Source organism: Nicotiana sylvestris, chromosome 9, assembly GCF_000393655.2.
Source record: "Nicotiana sylvestris chromosome 9, ASM39365v2, whole genome shotgun sequence".
Classification (NCBI taxonomy): Eukaryota; Viridiplantae; Streptophyta; class Magnoliopsida; order Solanales; family Solanaceae; genus Nicotiana; species Nicotiana sylvestris.
Window position 1 is genome coordinate 16,104,814 of NC_091065.1, and position 21,157 is coordinate 16,125,970.

At 32.9% G+C, this 21,157-nt stretch overlaps 1 protein-coding gene across 2 annotated transcripts; it reads left to right on the forward strand.

The window, feature by feature from the left end:
- The first annotated feature begins 9,617 nt into the window (after positions 1-9,617).
- Positions 9,618-20,355, forward strand: LOC104219448 (aldehyde dehydrogenase family 3 member F1-like). Of its 2 annotated transcripts, XM_009770139.2 has the most exons (10): positions 9,618-9,904; positions 12,596-12,664; positions 12,760-12,856; positions 13,404-13,610; positions 14,997-15,121; positions 15,941-16,045; positions 16,419-16,591; positions 18,669-18,759; positions 18,990-19,139; positions 19,895-20,355. In XM_009770139.2, exons 1-10 carry the CDS (start codon positions 9,716-9,718, stop codon positions 20,132-20,134), a joined length of 1,446 nt encoding a protein of 481 aa, XP_009768441.1. In that variant the 5' UTR covers positions 9,618-9,715; the 3' UTR covers positions 20,135-20,355. The 2 variants fall into 2 exon arrangements, with proteins under 2 accessions (XP_009768441.1, XP_070012161.1); XM_070156060.1 differs by lacking the exon at positions 12,596-12,664 and having other exon boundaries at positions 9,632-9,904.
- Positions 20,356-21,157: the final 802 nt, after the last annotated feature.

Here is a 21,157-nt window from a genome sequence, read left to right on the forward strand (position 1 = left end):
AGTCAGTCCCAAATTTGGCTCATCAAAACCCCGCGGATTACCATAACGCTGATATAAGAACTGAAGAGCGCAACATCCTTTTGATAAATCATTATTATGCACAGTCCGGCTGATATTTAACAAGTCCAGAAATCGGTGTGGCGATACCGGCCTTGGTGATAACAGATACTGACTTCTCAGATTCTCATTCATACCCGCATAACCTACTACTTCCTCCAGTATGGGTGTAAGCTCAAAATCCGCAAAGCGAAATACATTTCGGGTTGGGTCCCAAAATGGTATCAAAGCCTCGATGACATCCGTCCTTGCCTTGACATTTAGTAGACTGATGAGACCCCCAAGACTCTAACCACTATTTCTTTGCTGCTTTTTCCCAAATCATCCCACCACATATGGAGCTGGAGAGGGACTTCGCTAAAGACGGTGAAAGGTTTGTTTTCACTTGTGCTCATCCTGCACATTTATTAAGGCTATTTAAACAAAAGCAAAAAATTATTTGACTCAAAAAATGATTTGATTATATTTTCAGAAAGAAAGATCCAATTTTCCGAACACGGCCTTTCAGCACTTCGGGGATGAAGATTTTAAGGCTGTGAGGGTCAACCGATCAAAACTCTAAAGGATGATCAAAAGTGACCGTTTATGCAAAGTCAGCCTTCCGTCGTCCCTTTCGGGAACATTTGGCTATTTTGACATCAACAGCACCGCCCGACTTATAATAACAATTTTCGATATTTTCTGGGTATTTTTGCAAAAAGGGGAAGTGGTACCCGATGAGGGTTGCCTACGTATCTCACATCCGGTGAGAATCAAACCGATGTAGTTCGGGCAAATAAAATAGACTATTTTTTTTCCTAAATAAACTATTTTGAAAACAAGACAAACTAAAAATAAAGACTTTTTTTTGCTTTTTGAATAAAACAAACTATTTAAAATAAAAACTTTTTTTTCATTTTCTAAAAAAATTGGCAGAATTTCGACACTATTCGGGCATTGGTATTTTCAAAACTAGTGATTAACTCTCTTAAGCCTCTACACTGCTATTTCTCTTCTTTTTTTCATTTTTCCCAGTATTTAAAAGTCGGTCAGCATGCGAGTCCAAAGCATATAAATGCACATGTAGCAAGTAAGATGCATCATGATGGTCTTTTTTATTTCAGGTACACCTGTCCTAGACAGATCCAACCCTTGTGTTGAGTCTCCAAAGTCAAATGCACATGATGCAAACAAACGTTCCTACTAGGGATCCGACATGTGGTTTTGTCATACTAGGTTTAAAACATGAGTGTATTGTTCTAAACCTGGCTTACCCGAGCGGACAACTCGAGCCGAGGAGGAGGCAGTGTACCGGGAATACAGAAGCTACACCGGCTTAGCAACTTATCCGAACCTCGTTCTAAAAATGGGATTGACTCTAAACAGAAAAGAAGTCACACGAAGTGCACCCTTCTTCATGATTTAGAAGACTCAGAGAGAAGATGGGTTTCGTAACAATTTATATACAATTCACAGAATAACAAAGCGGTAAAAGCAACATTTAGCACATTAGATGAAAAGAATGTAATAAAATCAGATAATAAATAAAGCCAATATAACAATTATTCCAAGCTCAAATTTCTATCCCTGAACTAGTGGTTCTGGGTTAACGTCCCCAGCAGAGTCTCCAGAGCTGTCACACCTCCTTTTTCACCTACTCCCCGAGGAGGGTATAATAAAGGGAGTTTTTTTCCAATTTAAGTGACAATCGAAACGGGATTATTTTAATTAAAATTCAGAGTCGCCACTTGGGATAATTAATGGTGTCTTCACCAGTTCAAATCCCGAATCGAGGAAACGATTGACTCTGTATTACAGTCTGCGAACACAGAAATCCGGGTAAGGAATTCTATTAACCCGGGAGAAGGTGTTAGGCATTCCCGAGTTCCGTGATTCTAGCACGGTCGCTCAATTATTATAATTGGCCTATTATCTGATTTTAGTACATGTTTAAACCTATGTGCAAATTTTAACTTAAACCGCTTTTCTTTATTTAATTTTTTAAGAAAAATTCAACGTCATCTAAAACACGTCTTGAACCCCGTCACATAAATGCACCCGCGGTCCGTGACGTATTTTATCCAACATTGTTGAGATTTAGATTTGGGTCACATAAATGCGCACCCGAGTTTAGGAAGATAAATTATTAAAATAACGCGCCTAAAGCAACTACGCACTTTCAAATTTGCGAGGGCCATGGAAAATTCAACTAATGGCACGCCTCGATTTCTAAAGGATTAAAATTAGTTATATGCGGGCTATGGATTATGAACAAAATATATTGTGGAAAACCATCTTCAATAGGAGAACTATTGTGGATACATCTGCGGTACATTACTGCTAAAGTAAACATTTGCTCCAATATGTGCAGAAAACAAGCATATCAAAATTGTTTGACATAGGTTCAGGTGAAACCAAAATAGAAGAGATCAAAAGATATTAAATTCTTTATTGACAAAATATCGTGAGAATATTCATAGGATTTAATAATATGAAACATGGCCATTTCACAAGTAGATATACGATACAGCACATCATTCAGGCATCTTAAAAGTTAACCGCTAATATAATAAATAAAGGCACTAATTTGACAACTACATACAATACATCGTTAAAACACATCTAAAGGACACAATGATATAAATAGCAATACTTTTCAACTTTAGCTAACAATTTCCATAGCTTTTGTTGTTTACTTTCTAAATAATGAGTTTTAAATTCAAAGGGAAATCATGTACTTCTTCAGCAACCTTCAAATAAATCAAAAGGCCTTCAACTTAAACTCACGTTTCCAACTAACCAAAGATAATAAAATATTTTACGTCAAACAAATACAAGGATGCAAAATCTACAATAACCAAACTAGCTGAGAAGATCAACACTGATACAGTAGTATTATCAAAATGCTAGAAAATAGGAGCTGACCTTATCTTCCAAATTCAAACAAAATAACAGCGGCAAAGTCAAACAGGAACCGCAAGCAAAATCGAGACCTCGAACCAGAAACCTCAGAACTACGTTCTTCGACGACCTCGAAACTCGCCGGAACAGTTTTGGAAGTGGACTATTTGGGGCGTCTTATGGGGTGTTTTTCAGGTGGAGAAGATGAGCTCTCATGGATCTTTCATGGTGGATGTTAAGCTCTAGATGTAGAAATTTTAGGAGGAAGAAGACCCTCTTTTCGTTGGTTGTCCGTGTATATCCAGTGTATATCGAGAGTATCTCTAGTGTATATATAATGTATATTGACTGTATATCGAGTGTATACCGCCTGTCTACATTAAGAAGAAGCCATCTTTTTTTCCTCTCTATCTTTTTAACTTCTCCTCCCCTCTTTCTCCAGCTCTCTAATCTCTAAATAGGCATCAAATTAGTGCATCTTCCATTACAACTTATACTTTTAACTTCTTTAATTATCCACTAGTTTGTGTTATTATTTAATTTTCATTAGTGTTAGTTTTACCCTACCAATATAGAAGCTTCCTAATTAGTTAATTAAGACTCTTTTTTCATTTTTTTTAAATAAAACCTAAATTAATTTATATCCCCAAATTATCTTATACAATTAAATTAATTAACCCTAATAATTATTACAACTAATGAAAAACCAAATTAAAAGAAAATTGCCAAAATTTGAAAATTAAAGAGTAAAATGTAACATGACTATTTTTTATGATCTTTTTCTATTTTTTCAACAACAACTTACTTAATTAATCTAAAAATGTAAAATAAAATCCAAAATGCAGATGCAATATATATATATTTGTATTTTTTCATAATCTGAAATACTACATAATGCATTTTAAAATAAGATAGAAATATTGCACAGTACCAAAGCTAATCCTAATTAATTAAACTAAATATAAACTATTTTGTGTTTTGAAATTATATAAAGAAAAAAATAAGGTACTATTTTTTTAAAATTGTTTTTTTTATGAAAAGTATATAAACTAAAATACTTGTTTGTAATTTTTATTTTTCTTGTAAGAAAATAAAATAAAAGAGTTAAATGAGTTGAAATAGCTATATTAGGCCTAAATTAAATATTTACGTGCTAAAAATATAAAAAATTTGGGGAAGGTAAAAAATCACATGTCTACATTGGCTAACAATTATCAACAGTCGGTTGTTGCCCACCAGCAATACGACCGATGTCAATCTACCACGAGCGGCGGTGATCTACTGCTTCATAGCCCACATGGATTTTGATATGGCCCGGCTCCTCCATGACGAGATGCTCATTAGATCACCTGAGTTGCTCAAAGGTTTCTACTTCCCTTCTCTAGTCACCAGGTTGTGCCGTCTTGCTAGAGTCCCTGAAGACCCTAGAGTTGATGGGAAATTTCCACTGAAAGCCCCGTTCCTGGCAAGAAAAATCAGAATTAGGATAGAGCCAGTGGTGAATGTTGATGAATCGGATAATGAATCTGATAATGATGATGCTGAGGCAACTGAGATCCCACCACCTACAAGAGTTGATAAGGCGGGCCCTTCACAGCCTGCTGTAGTACCCGCATGACAGCCCTGGAGTAGGATATGGCTTGTCTCTGCACTTCTGTCACAGACTTGGGCACCAGAGTCGAGACTCTGACCACTCAACAGGCAAAGTCGGAGAAGAAGATTATGGGATGGCTTAGAGCGCTAGGACGAGCATATCACGTCGATCCAGGCACTGTCTCTGATCAGGATTGATCTTCAGGGAAGTCCCTCTCCTTACTCTGCTCTGTATTTGTTGACATTGGGACATGCCATATTTTTAAGTGTGGGGTGGGGGATAGTTGTGTTGTAAATAGATTGTGTAACCTTTCATGTTGTTGCTTTATTTTTGATTAATTAGTACGGTAGGATCATGTAATTAACTTCGACTTGGACCAACGATAGACACCTTTCGACAGGTCTCTTGAGGGACATAAGTTAAACAAACAAACAATATATATATATATATATATATATATATATATATATATATATATATATATATATATATATATAGGATTCTTCCTGATGACGGATATTTGAGACAGTTCTTAAGGGAAGTTAGTCTAGAGAAAATCCCAAAAAGATTTTTTTTAGATAGTGTAGTAACTTCACCTTGGTTTTTCTTTGGGTCACGGTTCTTTTTCAAGGGTTTATCTTGAATGGGGTGTAGGTAGTTTTTGTTTATTTTATTTTTTTAGTTTTAGTTAGCATCGATGGGCTGAGAGCTTAAATAGAAAGAGAATCTCTTGGCATTAGTACACCTGGACACAATCGACACTAGAGTGTAATGCCTAGTCTCAATGGTTGAATCTTGTTAAAGTGCCTTAAAATTGTATGTTTGTAGTTGACTTGAACACTCAAAAGAGAATGTCTTGATAAATCAATCTGGAGTGAATCAGGTGCCATGTGTGTGTGAGCTATACTGTATTCTATGCTTTACATTTGATGCCTAGAACTTGCCCTGTGTGTGTGCAAAGCGAAATAGTAGCTTCATTCAGTCTTAGAAGTGATATAGGCATTTCTTTGTTAAGCCAGATATATATAATGTAAACCCACCTGAATGGAATACATCTTAGTTAACCCCGTTGAGCCTATAAGCCTGTTTCTTTGGCAACCACATTGCGAACCTTACCCAATGGTTTGAATAGCCTTCTGTTTGAACCCTACTATCTCCCATGAGCACTTGAATGGCCTTGACATATGCAAAAGTTAAAGTGTGGGATGGTGGTTTGGTTTTGAGTGGAGCCAATGAAATAGAGGGAATGTGCAGTTTTGATGAATGAAAGAAGAAGCACCACGAGAAAAAAAAAGAAAAAAAATTGTTTATGAATAAATATAGTAGTTGATAAGTTGTAGTTTGATGCAAATGCACCTAAAGGAATGGGTTGTTATAAATGAATTGTGGGGAATGTCTGGTTGACATAAAAATGATATGGAATGTTAATGTGTTGTGTATTAAAAGTGCTTAGGGAAGCTAATCACTATATCCAAATATATCCTACCCATCCCTTAGCCTACATTACAAGCAAATGAAGTCCTAATTGATCTTAGACTGGATAGGCTCGATTAGTAGAGTATTACACTACGGGCAAGCCTATGGTGCATCTTTGTGGCATGTGAATATTCTTTTGGAGAGTGAGCGAATTTTGTCCATCTGAGTTCCTAACTGTTTTTAATCATATTGATTGTGGAACTACTCTCTTGTGTGATGTGAAGGCAGGTGATTCACAAAGGAAAGGTAAGTCTTGACTCTTGTATAGAGTAATTTGAGTAAGTGCAAATATTGCACGGTACGAGAGATTCGACTGTTGAGGCAAAGGTTGTTCATTACTAGGTGCAACTTTGGTAAATTGTTCAAGGTGTGAGTCGTTAAAGGAAAAGCTTAGGGAAGGAACTTTGTTAGAGTGTGATGGATTACTAGAGGACTAGCAATGATTTAAGTGTGGGGTGTTGATATTAGGCTATATAGATGATATTTACACATTAATATTACCATGCTTTATTGTTGTTTTATAGGCGAATTGATAACAAAATGCTCTAAATGGTGTTTTTTTGCTTCGCAGGGAATAATCTAAGTGAGGAAGCACTACAGAGTGTTTTAGAGTCAATAATGTGAAGAAAATGCCCAACCAAGAAGTACCCGAGCATAAAGATGAAAAAAATGGACTGAGGTGAAATCCACTGCGACCACGGTGGAACCGCGGCAGATCAAGGGCTCGGGGCAAAATGTTTAGCGTTCACCGCGGTCGAGCCGCGACCGCGGTGAACTGTTCACTCGCCAGAAATTTTGGGACCAAAGTGTAATTCGGGGAAAACTTGTTCCAAGCCCTTATAAACTTTAGAAGCTCGCCCAAGACAGGTTTAAGCTTGTTTTTAGACTATTTTGGAGGCAAGAACAAGTGTGTGAAGAGTAACAAAACATTAGAGTTCTTTTATCTTCTCTTTATTATTGCAATTACCCATTATGAATAATTTCGTAGTTTTATCTTATTTTGTCATGAGTAGCTAATTTTCTAGTCTAGGGTTTTGATGAAACCTACAAAAGGATGAACTTCTTGTTATGTTAATATAGTTTGTCCAGTTTAATTTCTATTTGTTCAACTATGTGAATGTTGTAGTTAATTGACAAGATTCTCAATTAGTTGTGCCTATTTAGTGTGCATAACTCGGGAGAGAGTGCATATTTAGGTAATTGTTGAACAACACCACTCCCAAAGTATATGAGGGATCAATAATCGAGGGTTTAATGGCGGGATTAGGGATAACGAAGCCTTGGGTGCAATCTAAAGTGAGCTGTAATAAGTAAAGCTAGCTAGCGTAACTCGGGAGAGTGCGTCTAGTAAATTGTCGTGATTACTCGGGAGAGATTTGTGGTAATAAGAGTGCTCATGATTGATGGAGATTATTAGGTGAATCTATGTGAAACATAATCGGAGGGGATCCCATCAATAGGGGAAATCATAACCTTAGAATCTCCTCTTAATTGTTTACAACTTAATCATAGTTAGTTTCTAGTTGCTTATTTACTTTCATTCGTAATTAATAGAAATACTCTCAATTGTTATTTACAACACTTGGGAAGTTGATTCCGTGGAATTTAGTAAGTTTAACGAGAATAATTGATAGGTTAATTCCTTGTGGGTTCAACTCTGGGCTAAATACTCATATTATATTTGCAACGTTCGCGTGTCCTTTTTATAAAGCATAGTTGGGCGTGATCAGCTTCCGTAATGAATTGGTAGTTACAAGTTCAATACCTATAGATTGGGGACCAAACAATTAAAGATATGGAGTAAATGAAATTAGTTAGGCTGGTTGATAATTGTTAGAGTTCCATATATACAAGATGAAGCAGACGTAAAATCTTAAGAAATTTAAGAAACAGATATAATTGTGGAGTACTAAACATTATTGGAAGTTATTGCAATTTTTATTTTCTTATTTAAGATATAAGATTACAAATAGATCGCCATAATTTTTTAATTTAGCATTGCAGAGGCTAGATAGGTAACTAGGAAAGCTGCATATATCTACCAATATTAAAAGCTAATGCATGAACTACAATGAGTAAAAAAATTATATCTTTTTTTAAAGGGATATAGCTAGAGAGCATTCAAAAGTGACATTGCCTTCTTTATTTTTCATGTTTGGTGAGCATGGTATTAAATTCTATAGTTTATCTATATACGCTTTATTATCTTGTTATTTTTATTCTGTTTTTATAGTAGCTTTTTAGTACTGTCTTTTTTTGTTTATATTTTCATTAATATAGTACTTATGTTTTCCTGAGCCGAAGGTCTATTGGAAACAACATCTCTATCCTCACAAGGTAGGGTAAGGTCTGTGTACAAACTACCCTTCCCAAACCTCACGGTATGGAATAATATTGGGTATGTTGTTGTTGTGGTAGATTATCTATGTACGGATAATGCAAAGAATTTTTATATTATTAAGTTTCCTAAAATATAATTTAGTCCATAAAATTAAGTGAAACTGATAAAACATATTCCCACGTACTATTCCAATTTATCTTACATAGTGGGTGTTTGGACATAAGAATTGTGCAACTCGGGAAAAAAGTGATTTTTTTTTAAAGTAAAAATGATATTTGAAAATTAGAGTTGTATTTGGATATGAATATAACTTGGAGCTGTATTTGAATTTTTGTGAGTGATTTAAAGTGAAAATTTGAAAAATAATTTTTTATAGTTTTTTTAATTTTTTTAAATATTCCAAAATTCAACTTCAAGTGAAATTTAAAATTTTATGGCCAAATAGGCCCATTGTTTAATTTGGCGCATGAAGTAAGAAAGAAAAGAAGACTTTTAAATACTGTAATCTTAAACGATTTGTCCACACAACTTTTGAGACTTACGGTCTCTTAAACATCTAATAATATTTATATGGTATAAAAAATACTCATTAAGAATAAAATAAAATGAGTAACGTTAAGTTATTTTCAAATATAAACATGTATAATTCTTTTCTGAAATGATAGAAATAATGTCACATAAACTAAAATAAATGGAGTATTATCATTGGCAGAGCTAGCAAGGCAAAACATGTTCATTCGAATCCTCTTCGCCGGAAAATTACGATATATGTACTAGTTCAAAATTATTATTTTTATGTATATATAGTAGATGTTAAATTTTCTTGACTTCATATTTTTTTTTTTTTGTAATTTTCTTAATGAAAATCCTTACTCTGCTATTAAATATTACTCCCTTAGTTCACTTTTACTTGGCACGTATACTAAAAATAGATTTTTATTTTTACTTAGCACTTGACGCATATTAAAAAAAGACAAATATTCTTTTCTTGTTATACCCACAGTATTTATTACTCATTTCTAATCATTTTCTCACATCCAATAAAATATGCATCAATTAATATGGGTATCATGGTAAATTATGCACTTGATTTATTATTTCTTAAGGGGCGTGAAAAGTCAAAACGTGCCAAGTAAAAGTGAATGGAGAGAGTACCTCAAAAACTTATTAAAAACACATGTAACGCTGTCAATATATAAAAATTAAATCCAATCATGCATGATTCCCTTTCTCCAAAAGGAAGTAGTTAGTGACTATAAATACTTCTACCCTAAGTAGTGGGAAAGAACGGAAAAACACCATAAAGACAACTCTGAAGGAATATAAGAATTTTGGCAGAGACCCTCAATTCCTTATAAGTCCAAAAGATGTCACAATGTGAGAAAGATTTGGAAGAGCTGAGAGAGACTTTTAAATCTGGGAAAACAAGAGAAGAATCTTGGAGGAGGACTCAATTGAAAAATTTGCTCAGACTTCTTGAAGAGAAAGAAGATGACATTTTCAAAGCCCTTAAACAAGACTTGGGAAAACACCATGTTGAAGCTTACAGAGATGAGGTAATTTATTTTTTATGTTCTTCCTCCCGTTCCAAAATAAGTGACGTTTTTTTTACCTTTTCGAGAGTTAATTTGACAACTTAATATTTTAAAGGGTAGTCTGGTGCATAAGCTCTCTCTTATGGGCAGCGTACGGGGAAGGACTAGACCATAAAGGTCTTGCATTTCTGCAAGAAACTATTTCCACGGTTCGAACCGTGAAAGTTTAGATATTTTAAAATTAAAATTTGAATATACAAAAATAGCTACTCATAGTTTTTTTTGTGTGTCAATTTGATTAAAAAATACATCTTAAGATATTGGCCAAAATTCACGTAGTTTATTTCGAGAAGTGAAAAATGTCAAATAATTGGGAGGGAGGGAGTCTATGTTTAACTGGGTAGTATAGTAACTATTTTTGAAGTTTTTATATTCATATAGTTTCAGCAATATTCACAAATAAAAATAACTTTCTAATTCAGAAGACCGATTTCAGTTTTGGAGACAAAATCAAAGTTATGGAGTACATTACAATAGAATTCGAAAAAGGTTTGATAAAACGTTAATGTATACGTGGTAAAATTTATAAAATAGTTCTCTCTAATTAGTCTTAATTCTTTGTTTCAGTTTATGTATCTTAGTTTTTTTTAAATATATTTTTTTTTAAAAACGCTACATCTCTATATTATAATATATTTTAAATTCAACACTTTCATTTTATCCCGAATGACACTCCCTTATTGAAATGATATGCTATGGTATTAAGATCACAAAATTCAAAGATTATCTTTAATATCTTATACATACCTTTACCTTTAGTTTAGGATCACAGGACTTAAAAAGTTTTTATTACATCTTTATACTTCATTCTCACTCAAAGCATATGAATTAATACTCCAGTTTATTATGGAGACAGGCTAGAGACAAGTGTGAAGTCCTTTTTAGAGACAACTAATGCTTGATTGGATATTTTAATTTGTTTTGCTTCACATTAGATGACAAAGCAAAAATGAAATTAAGAAGAAGAAAAAGGAGGAGGAAGTAATCAGTGGCGGAGCCAGAATTTTCATCAAAGGGTGTCATAATATAAATAATTAGATACATCGAAAAATCAAGGGGAGTTAACGTATAGTAAATATACATAAAATGAAAAAATATTATCTAGCAATATATTGTCATTTTCCGGTAAAGGGAGGCGCATGACAACCCTTGGTTTATGTGGCTCCGCCACTGAAAGCAATGGTGAATTAAACTAACAGCTTGTTTGGATGGTTGTTACATATAATTTCATAATATGTATAGTATTTATTGTATTGTATTATATTGTATAATATTATTGATGAATATAATATTTGGATAGATTGTATATATTGTTTCATGTCGTTTCATGATGTCACATATAATATGAAAAATAAATTAACATTATTACAAAGCAAAATAGGTATAGGTAGAATTATAATATAAAATATAGGGTAAAAGAAAATAAAATTATTTTAAATAATAAAGAAGGGCAAGATGAGAGAAAAATACTATATGACGATACTATCATGCTAAATCGATCGTTACATAAAATGATTTTTTTGTCGTTACGTAACGACGACAAAAATCAATAGGGAGCTTCCTTTATTTCATGATGGTGAAGTAAAATCAATATCATGATCTTTATTATGTGATATAATAAAGCCGTTGGCCTTATCATGCAACTGGAAAGAGGGCATTAATTTTGACACAATTAGTTAGGTGGTGAAGTCAGAAGTGGCAACCTAATTGAATCAATGCCCTCAAACTTTGGCAAGGACCTTGTGAAGTCATTCAGATACATAGCATTAAAAACCCTATGGTCAGGATAACAATATCTTTATGATCCTCTGTACATCATTTTGACATTTTGTTTGGTGGGGGGAGGGGGGGGGGGAATGTGTTAGGTTTAAAGAACTCTTCTACTTAATATAACTTGTTTAGTATTTTGGCATATTCTTTTTTACCCGAAAAATGGAGAGGGTTAGGCTATGGTTTAAAGCAGTGGCACAGCCAAGAATTTTAACGAGAAGACTTTTAAAATTGGATGGATTTCAAAATCGCGATTCAAAGCTACAATCTCTAAAAGAATAGTAAGGCCCAACCTGTTATCCCTAAAGTAACTTTTATGATCCTCTCACTCGGCATCGTTAAGGCTGACTTTCGCCCCTGCTTGACGGGTGGGTCTTGCAGTCAAGCTCCGTGGTCTGCCTTGCACTCGATGGCCAATCTCCATCCGGACCGTGAAACCCTTTTTACGGCTCCGTTACCTTTTGGGAGGCCTACGCCTCATAGAAGTCCCTTGGCCCGGAGGTCCTTACACAAAGTTAGAATTTTAGCCCTTCCAAAGTAGTATTTCGATCGAAAGCAGGGAGAGAGGGAGCTCTACTAGTAAAGAAAGGGCTCAGGAGAGCCAACAATATCAAGAAAAACAAAGAAGATTTCTTTAGAATAACTTTTGAGCCACACTTAGTGTTACGTAAAAATAACTTTGAGAGAATTCAACAAATACATATACAAAAAAAAAATCGTATTATTTACCTAATTTGCTGATTTAATAAACCCTTTCAGACCATGTAGCTCCGGCCCTCATTAGGAGGTAGGAGAAGGCATAATTTAGTTAAAATAGCTATCGTAGTGAGTTAATAGAGCAATTCCATCTGAAGAAAGAATTATCTATAATTTTTTCTGCAGATTGGGACACTAATAAAATCTGTGAACTATGCACTGGATGGCTTAAAGAAATGGATGTGTGGCAAGAAGGTATTCTCTGTAAAATAGACTTGCATGAGATGAATATTTTGAACTTAATTACCTAGTATCTAATCTAAAGGTAAATATTGTTATTTGATTCGCAGGCCAAACTGCCAATTGCTGCATTCCCTTCTTCAGCAGAGTTGGTTCCTGAGCCTCTTGGTCTAGTCCTCATTATTTCCTCTTGGAATTTTCCTTTTGGTAAGCTTTTTTCGCCTTTCAATTTAAATTTTTCTCTAGCTTTGTCAGGAGATCCTTGATGAATTTGATGTTTATTATTACTCAAGTTAGCAGAAAATTAAAAAGTAAAAACAAAAAAATTGGTAGTTCTCTTTAGAAATGGAAACAGCCTCTTGCAGAAATGCAGGGTAAGGCTGCGTACAATAGACCCTTGTGGTCCGATCATTTCCCGGATCATGCGCATAGCGGGAGCTTAGTGCACCAGACCGCTCTTTATCCCGGACCCCGTTTATGAGATCAAATTGGGTTTGTTGTTGTTGTTATTGGTAGTTCTCTTTAGAGATTATGTGTTAAGTGGTGTTTTCTCCCTAGTTCGGGATGGGGCAAGTGCGGGTGCGGAGCGGGTTTGACAAAACCCAAAAAAAAATTCAACATGATGAATTACATACATCATGTTTGTAATTCACTAATTTGCACCATAATAACATTTTATTGTTTTCTATGACGAGATAATATTCTTAATTCTAATCATGTCTTTAATTACTTTTTTATTTTTCATTAAACTTAGGGATATCATTGGAACCACTAATTGGAGCAATAGCAGCTGGAAATGTGGTTGTTTTGAAACCCTCAGAGCAGGCTCCTGCATCTTCATCAGTGCTAGCCAAGACAATCTCCACTTACTTGGATAATAAAGCTATTAAAGTCATTGAAGGTGATAATTCAGTTGGTGACCAACTGTTGCAGCAAAAATGGGACAAGATTTTCTTTACAGGTTTGAACTTTTAGTCACTGTATTACAATGTAATTGTGATTTTACTTAATTTTTTGGTTAAAACTTAAAACTAACCTTAATGAAAGGAAAATATGCACCGTATGGTCTCCCCTAAAATAATAGCCGGTAAATATATATATATATATATATATATATATAAAATATATTTTTTATGTATATGACTAGCGGCTATAACTAATTATTTTTTACCGACTGGCCAAATATATTAAAAGTAATGATTAAAACAGGCTAAGATAGACCTTCGTTTTTACAAAAGCCATAGAAATAAAACGTTAAGTAGTATTCAATAGCTTCAACAACTCACATTTTACAGTCAGATTTTAGCATATACAGGCAAGAACACAGTGTTGTAAATAGCTTCTTTTCCTCCCTTGACAACTAGTTGTCTGCATCAGTTGTTTTCGACTTGAACTATATATTATTTTTCTTTTAAATGAAAGGTTTAAAATTAAATTTATTAATTCGAGCTTACAGCATAGAGAATTACAATTATTAAAAATATATAACAAATATCTCACATTAAAACACATATGACACTAAGTATATAAGGAAATAAGCAATAGAATATAATAACGCCAACGCGCTTTGAAGCATCGGAACCTTGGCACAATATAGAAAATATCATTAATGGGCTTGACCATTAATTACATAAGGGTTATATTTGGAAAATTAAAAAAATTACTTGTGTTAAGTCGTGTGAAGAAAAAGTAATAAATAAATAATATTGGAGAAAGGAATATGATACTACCAAGTAATTATAGAAATAACTCAAAATGTAGAAGAATTAACCTAAATAGTCATTCATTCGATTATCTAAATTAAAATAGCTCACAGATATATATAATATATGTATAATTTATTTATAACCGTGTATAATAAATGTGTAATCTATATATACTTGTTAGAACAGTAAAAAGTGAATGTGATCAGTCATTTGTTAAAAGATGCCCAAAAAGTATAGATATTATGTGTATAAGAGAATGACAAAAAGGATATTTTTATGCCGGTGTTAATTTTTTTTATCCCAGTAATAGGAGTTTTGAAAAATAGCTCGGCACCAGATTTTAAAGCACGCTCGCTAAAATTTTAGCAAGTAATGGCAATTGTTAGATTTTGTGGTAAAGTACCGACGATCACTAGAAATTGCAGTATTGTGGCTGAATTTCTAGTGCTTCAAATTACTTTCTAAAATTCTGACGAGCATGTTTCAAAATTCTAGCCGGAGGTTAATTTTCTAAGACTTTTCTAATCGAGATCAAAATTTAAACGATAGTCCTAAAACTGTTCATCCAACGTAATTTTCACTATGTATAGTAAATATATAATTTGTGTTTAGTTAGCTCAGCTACTCTCAAATGGTTACAGGGAGTACAAAAGTGGCTAAAATCGTAATGGCCGCTGCAGCGAATCATTTGACTCCTGTGACCCTGGAATTGGGCGGAAAGTGCCCTGTTATCGTTGATGCACTCACCAGTTCTTGGGATAAAAATGTAAATTCGCTCTCCTTTTCTTATACCATGGAATTTAATTTCTGTTTCTTTCTTCCGTTTCAATTTATAGGTGACTTTATTCTACTGATTCGGAATTTACAAAAAAATAAAGATTTTTAAAATTTGTAGCAGTAAATATATCATAATATTTGTGTGGATATAAGACTTATGGTAAGCATATCATAATATTTGTGTTGCAATCAAAAAATTGTCATTAAGAGTAAATTGGAAGCTACAGTCAAATTGTTTTCAAATTTTTTTATAAACTTTATTCTTTTTGTAACAAACTAAAAAAGAAATAGGTTCACATATATAATTAAAAAGGAAGGAGTAACTCTTATATCTGCATTAATTTTCTCTTATTTTCATATTTTCGCCCCAAGGTAGGGCGTGCAAGAAAATACATATCGAAAAATACTTGTAATAAATAAATGTACCATGTTTTTAACAATTTGATGTAAGCAAGATGTCATACGACTCAATTTGATATTATAACAGAAGATCTTGAGTTTGAATCTGACCATCAACAAAATATTTCTTGTTCTTAGCTTAAGAAAAAGAATATGGTGCAAGTTGTGACACAAAGAAAAGATTAAGACAATATGTCTTATTTCTAACAATTTAAACTTTTTTACGAGACTGTTCATATTAAAACTTTAATATCAAAAATATTCTTTTAAAAATTTAAAATAAGTCATAAATATATAAATTTTTTATGTTAAGTTAGAATAAGAAATTGATAAAAAAATTGGCCCTTGCTTTAATTATCGTATACTAGTTTGGTCTATTATCTGTTTTTTTCTTTTACTCTTTTCATAGATTGCAATGAAAAGAATTCTTGCTGGAAAATTTGGGACTTGTGCTGGCCAAGCATGCATTGGAATTGATTATATCCTAGTCGAGAAGACGTATGCCAACGAGTTGGTACGTAAAGTTGATCGTTTATTATTTCTTTATTTAATAATTAAAATAATATAAATTCAGGGATTATTAATAGTTTCATAACATCGCTAATACTAATGAATAATGACAATGCCTCTTATACATGCGTTGCGACGTGAAAAAAAGTCACATTTTATATTTGTATGACAATAAAGTATTTTTTATGGAAACTAATTAAAAAAAAAAACCATATAAACTGGAAGAGAGTACGTACTTTTTTTCACATAAAAGTCATTGAATCTTGTCAACGTAAATTTCTAACATACTAAAAAAATCATGACTAATAATTTTGACGAATAATATTGCTTTCTCTTGAAATACTAATAATTTGCATGTTAATATTTTTAATATATAGGTACAATTGATTAAAGATGCCATCCCAAAAACATTTGGAGAAAATCCAAAAGAATCACATTCGATTTCGAGGATCATTAACAGAACTCATTTCTTGAGGTTAAAGAATCTCTTAGATGAACCAAAGGTAAAAGCTTCTATCGTATATGGAGGCTCAACCGATGAAGATAATCTGTGAGTAACTTTTTCGCACATTTTCATTTCAATCTAGTCAACTTTTTGAAATTTATGATTTTGGAACTAAAGTTATAATTTTTCTCTTTTTAATAGAAAATATTTTCTTTGAGAAATTTACTTCGATAACCAAACCCTTATGGAACCCGGGTTTTTAGGGGTTAATTTCACAAATAGTCATATAATTATGACGTTTTTTCACTAAAGTCATATAATTTTGTTTTCTCACACAAAAGTCATATAACTATGACTTTTTTTTACAAAAGTCATATAACTTTGTTTTTCACACAAAAATCATATAACTATAATTTTTTCCCCAAAATCATATAATTATGTTTTCTCACACAAAAATCATAAAACTTTTACTAACTCACAAAAATTATAGTGATCGAAAAATATAATTTTTCGCTAGTATTTTCTTATTTTCAGCCTAATAAATAATAATCCAATTAAAATAGGAATGAGTCAACCCGACCTGGCTCACCCTGACCCAATACTCATATATATAAATTAAAAGTTGGGTCATTCCTATTTACTAAAAGTGAATTCTTTCCCCATAAAAAATTCAGTTCGGAATACATGAGATTCTTATAAAGAAAAATAAAGAAATAAAAGGTATAATTAGAGAGCACTTGAAATAAAAATGCTATAAATTTGAATAAAAATCTCGAAAATTAAAATAAACAATAGAAGTATCATGTTTTAAAGGATTTACTATTAACTTTGAGTATTATTTTAATTTATATATATGAGTACTGGGTCGGGTGGTTCAGGTCGGATTGAGTCATTCATATTTTAATTTGATTACTATTATTTATTAAGCTGAAAATAAGAAAATAAAAATCTACAAAGAAAATACTATTGAAAATTTATATTTTTCGATCACTGTGATTTTTGCGAGTTAGTAAAAGTTTTATGATTTTTATGTGAGAAAATATAATTATATGATTTTGGTAAAAAAAAAAAATCATAGTTATATGGTTTTGTGTGAAAAGACAAAGTTATATAACTTTAGTGAAAAAAAGTCATAGTTATATGATTTTTGTGTGAACAGACAAAGTTATATGACTTTAGAGAAAAAAAAGTCATAGTTATATGACTTTTGTGTGAGAAAATAAAGTTATATGACTTTAGTAAAAACACGTCATAATTATATGACCATTTGTGAAATTAACCCTATGGAACCCCATAGTAGAAAATATGTATCGGGCCTTTAAGTTGTACCAAATACACAATTATATAAAAGGGATTTTTTTTCCTATTATGTACGAAAATTGGATATATTTACGGATTTTGGCGAAACATTCGGGTTCCAAAAAGTAGCTATATATATGTGTGTTCAATCTCAAATTTCAACCAAAACAAAATCTAATATTCACCAAACTCCCTCAAAATTGAGATATAAACCTCAACAGAATTATTTTCTTCCCAATTATTGCAATAACATCCGATTTAAACAAATAATAATTTTGTAAAATTCGATTAGAGAATTTACAGCCTTAAAGCTTTTTGATGGATGTCAATAAAGCTTTTGATATAGACTTTACATCTCTGTAATTGTTTTTTACTGTCATTGTTTAATTAATCGGGAAATTTACGTATTGTTACTCTGGTTATACATAGCTCCCTCATTCTCTTAATGTGCCGGCAGACCTAGGCGAACCAGGTAGGGTTAACCAGGTAGGGTTAGACTAGATGGAGGATGGGCAATTAGCATAGCACCACTCACGGCGAAGCCACCCTTCATCGAAATATTACGAAAATACTGTGTATATAAGTAAAATATTGATTTTAGATATATAAAATATATATTGAATATTCTTTGTCGATTTTTTTATTTCTTTCAAGTCTGAACACCCTTGGAAACATTTCTGGCTTCGCCACTGGAACCACTTATGTCCATCCTTCTCGTTTAACTCTGCGTATATTTATAGTTATGTGAAACAGTTAAATGAGAACCTCCTTATCATGGTAATTTGATTTAAAATTGCACACATATAGGTTAAAAAAATTATATCAAATATTGTCTTATGTTGCTTTAAAAGTTGCCTAATTCAATGCATAAGTTCGGATGCAGGTTCATTGAGCCCACAGTATTGCTGGATCCTCCGTTGAAAGCTGCAATTATGACAGAAGAAATTTTTGGTCCATTGCTCCCTATCATAACTGTGAGCATATATTATAATTATTATTTTTCAATATTATTTATTTCTCGCAATTTTTTTTTTTAAAAAAACTGATAAGAAAAAACACATTATTTTTTAGTTTTTGAAATACTTGCATTGCTCCCTTGAACTTGTAAATATAAAAGTTTAACTTATTCAACATTCTTTTTTTTTTTTTTTGCGTCTACAAAAGGCAACATTTGTTCTAAGGTAAATTTATTTTGTTTTGTTAGTTGGATAAAATCGAGGACAGTATTGAATTTATCAATGCAAGGCCAAAGACACTTACTATATATGCCTTTACCAAAGACGAAGCCCTCAAAAAGAAGATTATTAGCAGAACATCTTCAGGAAGTGTGGTGTTCAATGATACAATTATCCAAGTAAGTTCAACACTACTATTTTTTTATATATATATAAATTTAATCGTGTATTGTCGTTGAAGGGGAGCCTTGGCGTAACTAGTAAAGTTGCTACCATGTGACCAGGAGGTCACGAGTTCGAGCCGTGAAAACAATCTCTTGCAGAAATGCAGGCTTAGGCTGCGTAAAATAGACCCTTGTGGACCTTGTGGTCCGGCCCTTTCCCGGACGGGAGCTTCCGGGAGCTTAGTACATTGGGCTGCCCTTTTTTTTTTCAAACGTGTTGTCGTTGAAGGGGAGCCATGGCGTAACTGGTAAAGTTGTTGTCATATGACCATGAAGTCACAGTTTCGAGCCGTGGATACAGTCAAGGTTGCGTACAATAGACCTTTGTGGTCTGGCTCTTCCCCGGACGGGAGCTTCCGGGAGCTTAGTGCACTGGGCTGCCCTTTTTTAAAAAAAAAAAAAATCGTGTTGTCGTTGAAGGGGAGCCTTGGCGTAACTGGTAAAGTTGTTGCCATGTGACCAGGAGGTCACAGGTTCGAGCCGTGGAAACAAACTCTTGCAGAAATATAGAGTAAGATTACGTACAATAGGGTTACGTACAATAGACCCTTGTGGCTCTTGTATTCCGGTCCTTCCCCGGACGGGAGCTTCCGAGAATTTAGTGCATCAGACTGTCTTTTTATTTAATCGTCGTCATCTGCTTCTTCTTTATTTGAATAGATTTAACATTAAACTAATTATCAAGATGCATTTGCTTGTTATAAATGCAGTATGCAGTTGATACACTTCCATTTGGGGGAGTAGGGCAAAGTGGCTTTGGAAGATACCATGGGAAATTCTCATTTGATACATTTAGCCATGAGAAAACAGTTGCAAGAAGGAGCTTTCTTACTGACATCTGGTTTAGATATCCACCTTGGAATAATAAATCACTTCAACTCTTTAGATCTGCTTATAGATATGATTATCTTAGTGTAGTTCTTATTACACTAGGATTAAAAAAGGCTTAGCTTGATGTTTATTTGCTTAATTTCCAATTCCTATAATTGCAAATATTTGTATTTGTATTAGATTAGTTATCCGTCTTCTCCGTCGTATTAAAAAAGTTTGATTTGTAATTTACATTTGAGTGATTGGTGTGTTAAATTCTTGTACACCCATTTCTTTCTCTATTTTGAGCAAACCTTTGTACCTTTCTCGAGAAGAATAAAAATATTTCATTTCAATGCAATCAAGAGTGTGATCTAGTAGTCAATAAAGTGCATGCAAACTTTGGACAATTGTGCTGGAAAATGGGGCTGGATTGCGGGTCGAGAAGAAATAAGTAAGAAAAGTTAGCACAGAAATAACCAACACACCAAGTCATCTAAATAAAAGGTTTAATTATATATGCTTCCGAAGGGTTTTCCTGTTTCTGGGTTTTCTATGGCATGTCAGTACCTGTTTACTGTTTGTTATTATTTCTTTTCGACACTGTTCATATTGAGGGATAGTCTCCCAGAGTATTGGGTCAATATATTGGATAATATTTTTATCCAAATCTCCCGTTAATTATATACTCAAGTGCTTTCAACCGAGTGTAAGAGAAAGGATAAAGCTGAAGTTAAGAGATATTGGCTTCTAAAGATATCCAAAAACAATTTAGTTAAGACTTTGACAGAAAGAGTTATAAACTCTTATGAAGATATATTTGTTTATCTTTTTTGTTATATTTTTTACTCATTGGTATGGATACCCCATTGGTATGTATAACAAAACATTGTAAGATGATAAGACTTAAAGAATCGGTGTGATTAATATAATAAATACACTGTAAAAATAATTTTTTCTTTTGATTAAACATTTAGACTAAAGATATGGTGATTGAAAACTACGTGACCTCTCGATTGTACACTAAATTAAAGTTACTATACGATAATTGATTTGATTTAGTATGTATATCACCTGCATTATTGATGAGTGATACTTGCATGATTGTCTCCTATAAGTATACCAAACTATTGACTTCAAAAAGTATAATTGCTGATTTAAAT

Coding starts and splice junctions, on each gene's coding strand:
- LOC104219448 (XM_009770139.2), top strand. CDS start 9,716: ATGTCACAATGTGAGAAAGATTTGGAAGAGCTGAGAGAGACTTTTAAA. Junction 13,611..14,996: donor GGACAAGATTTTCTTTACAG/GTTTGAACTTTT, acceptor AAATGGTTACAG/GGAGTACAAAAGTGGCTAAA. Junction 16,046..16,418: donor AGACGTATGCCAACGAGTTG/GTACGTAAAGTT, acceptor TTTAATATATAG/GTACAATTGATTAAAGATGC.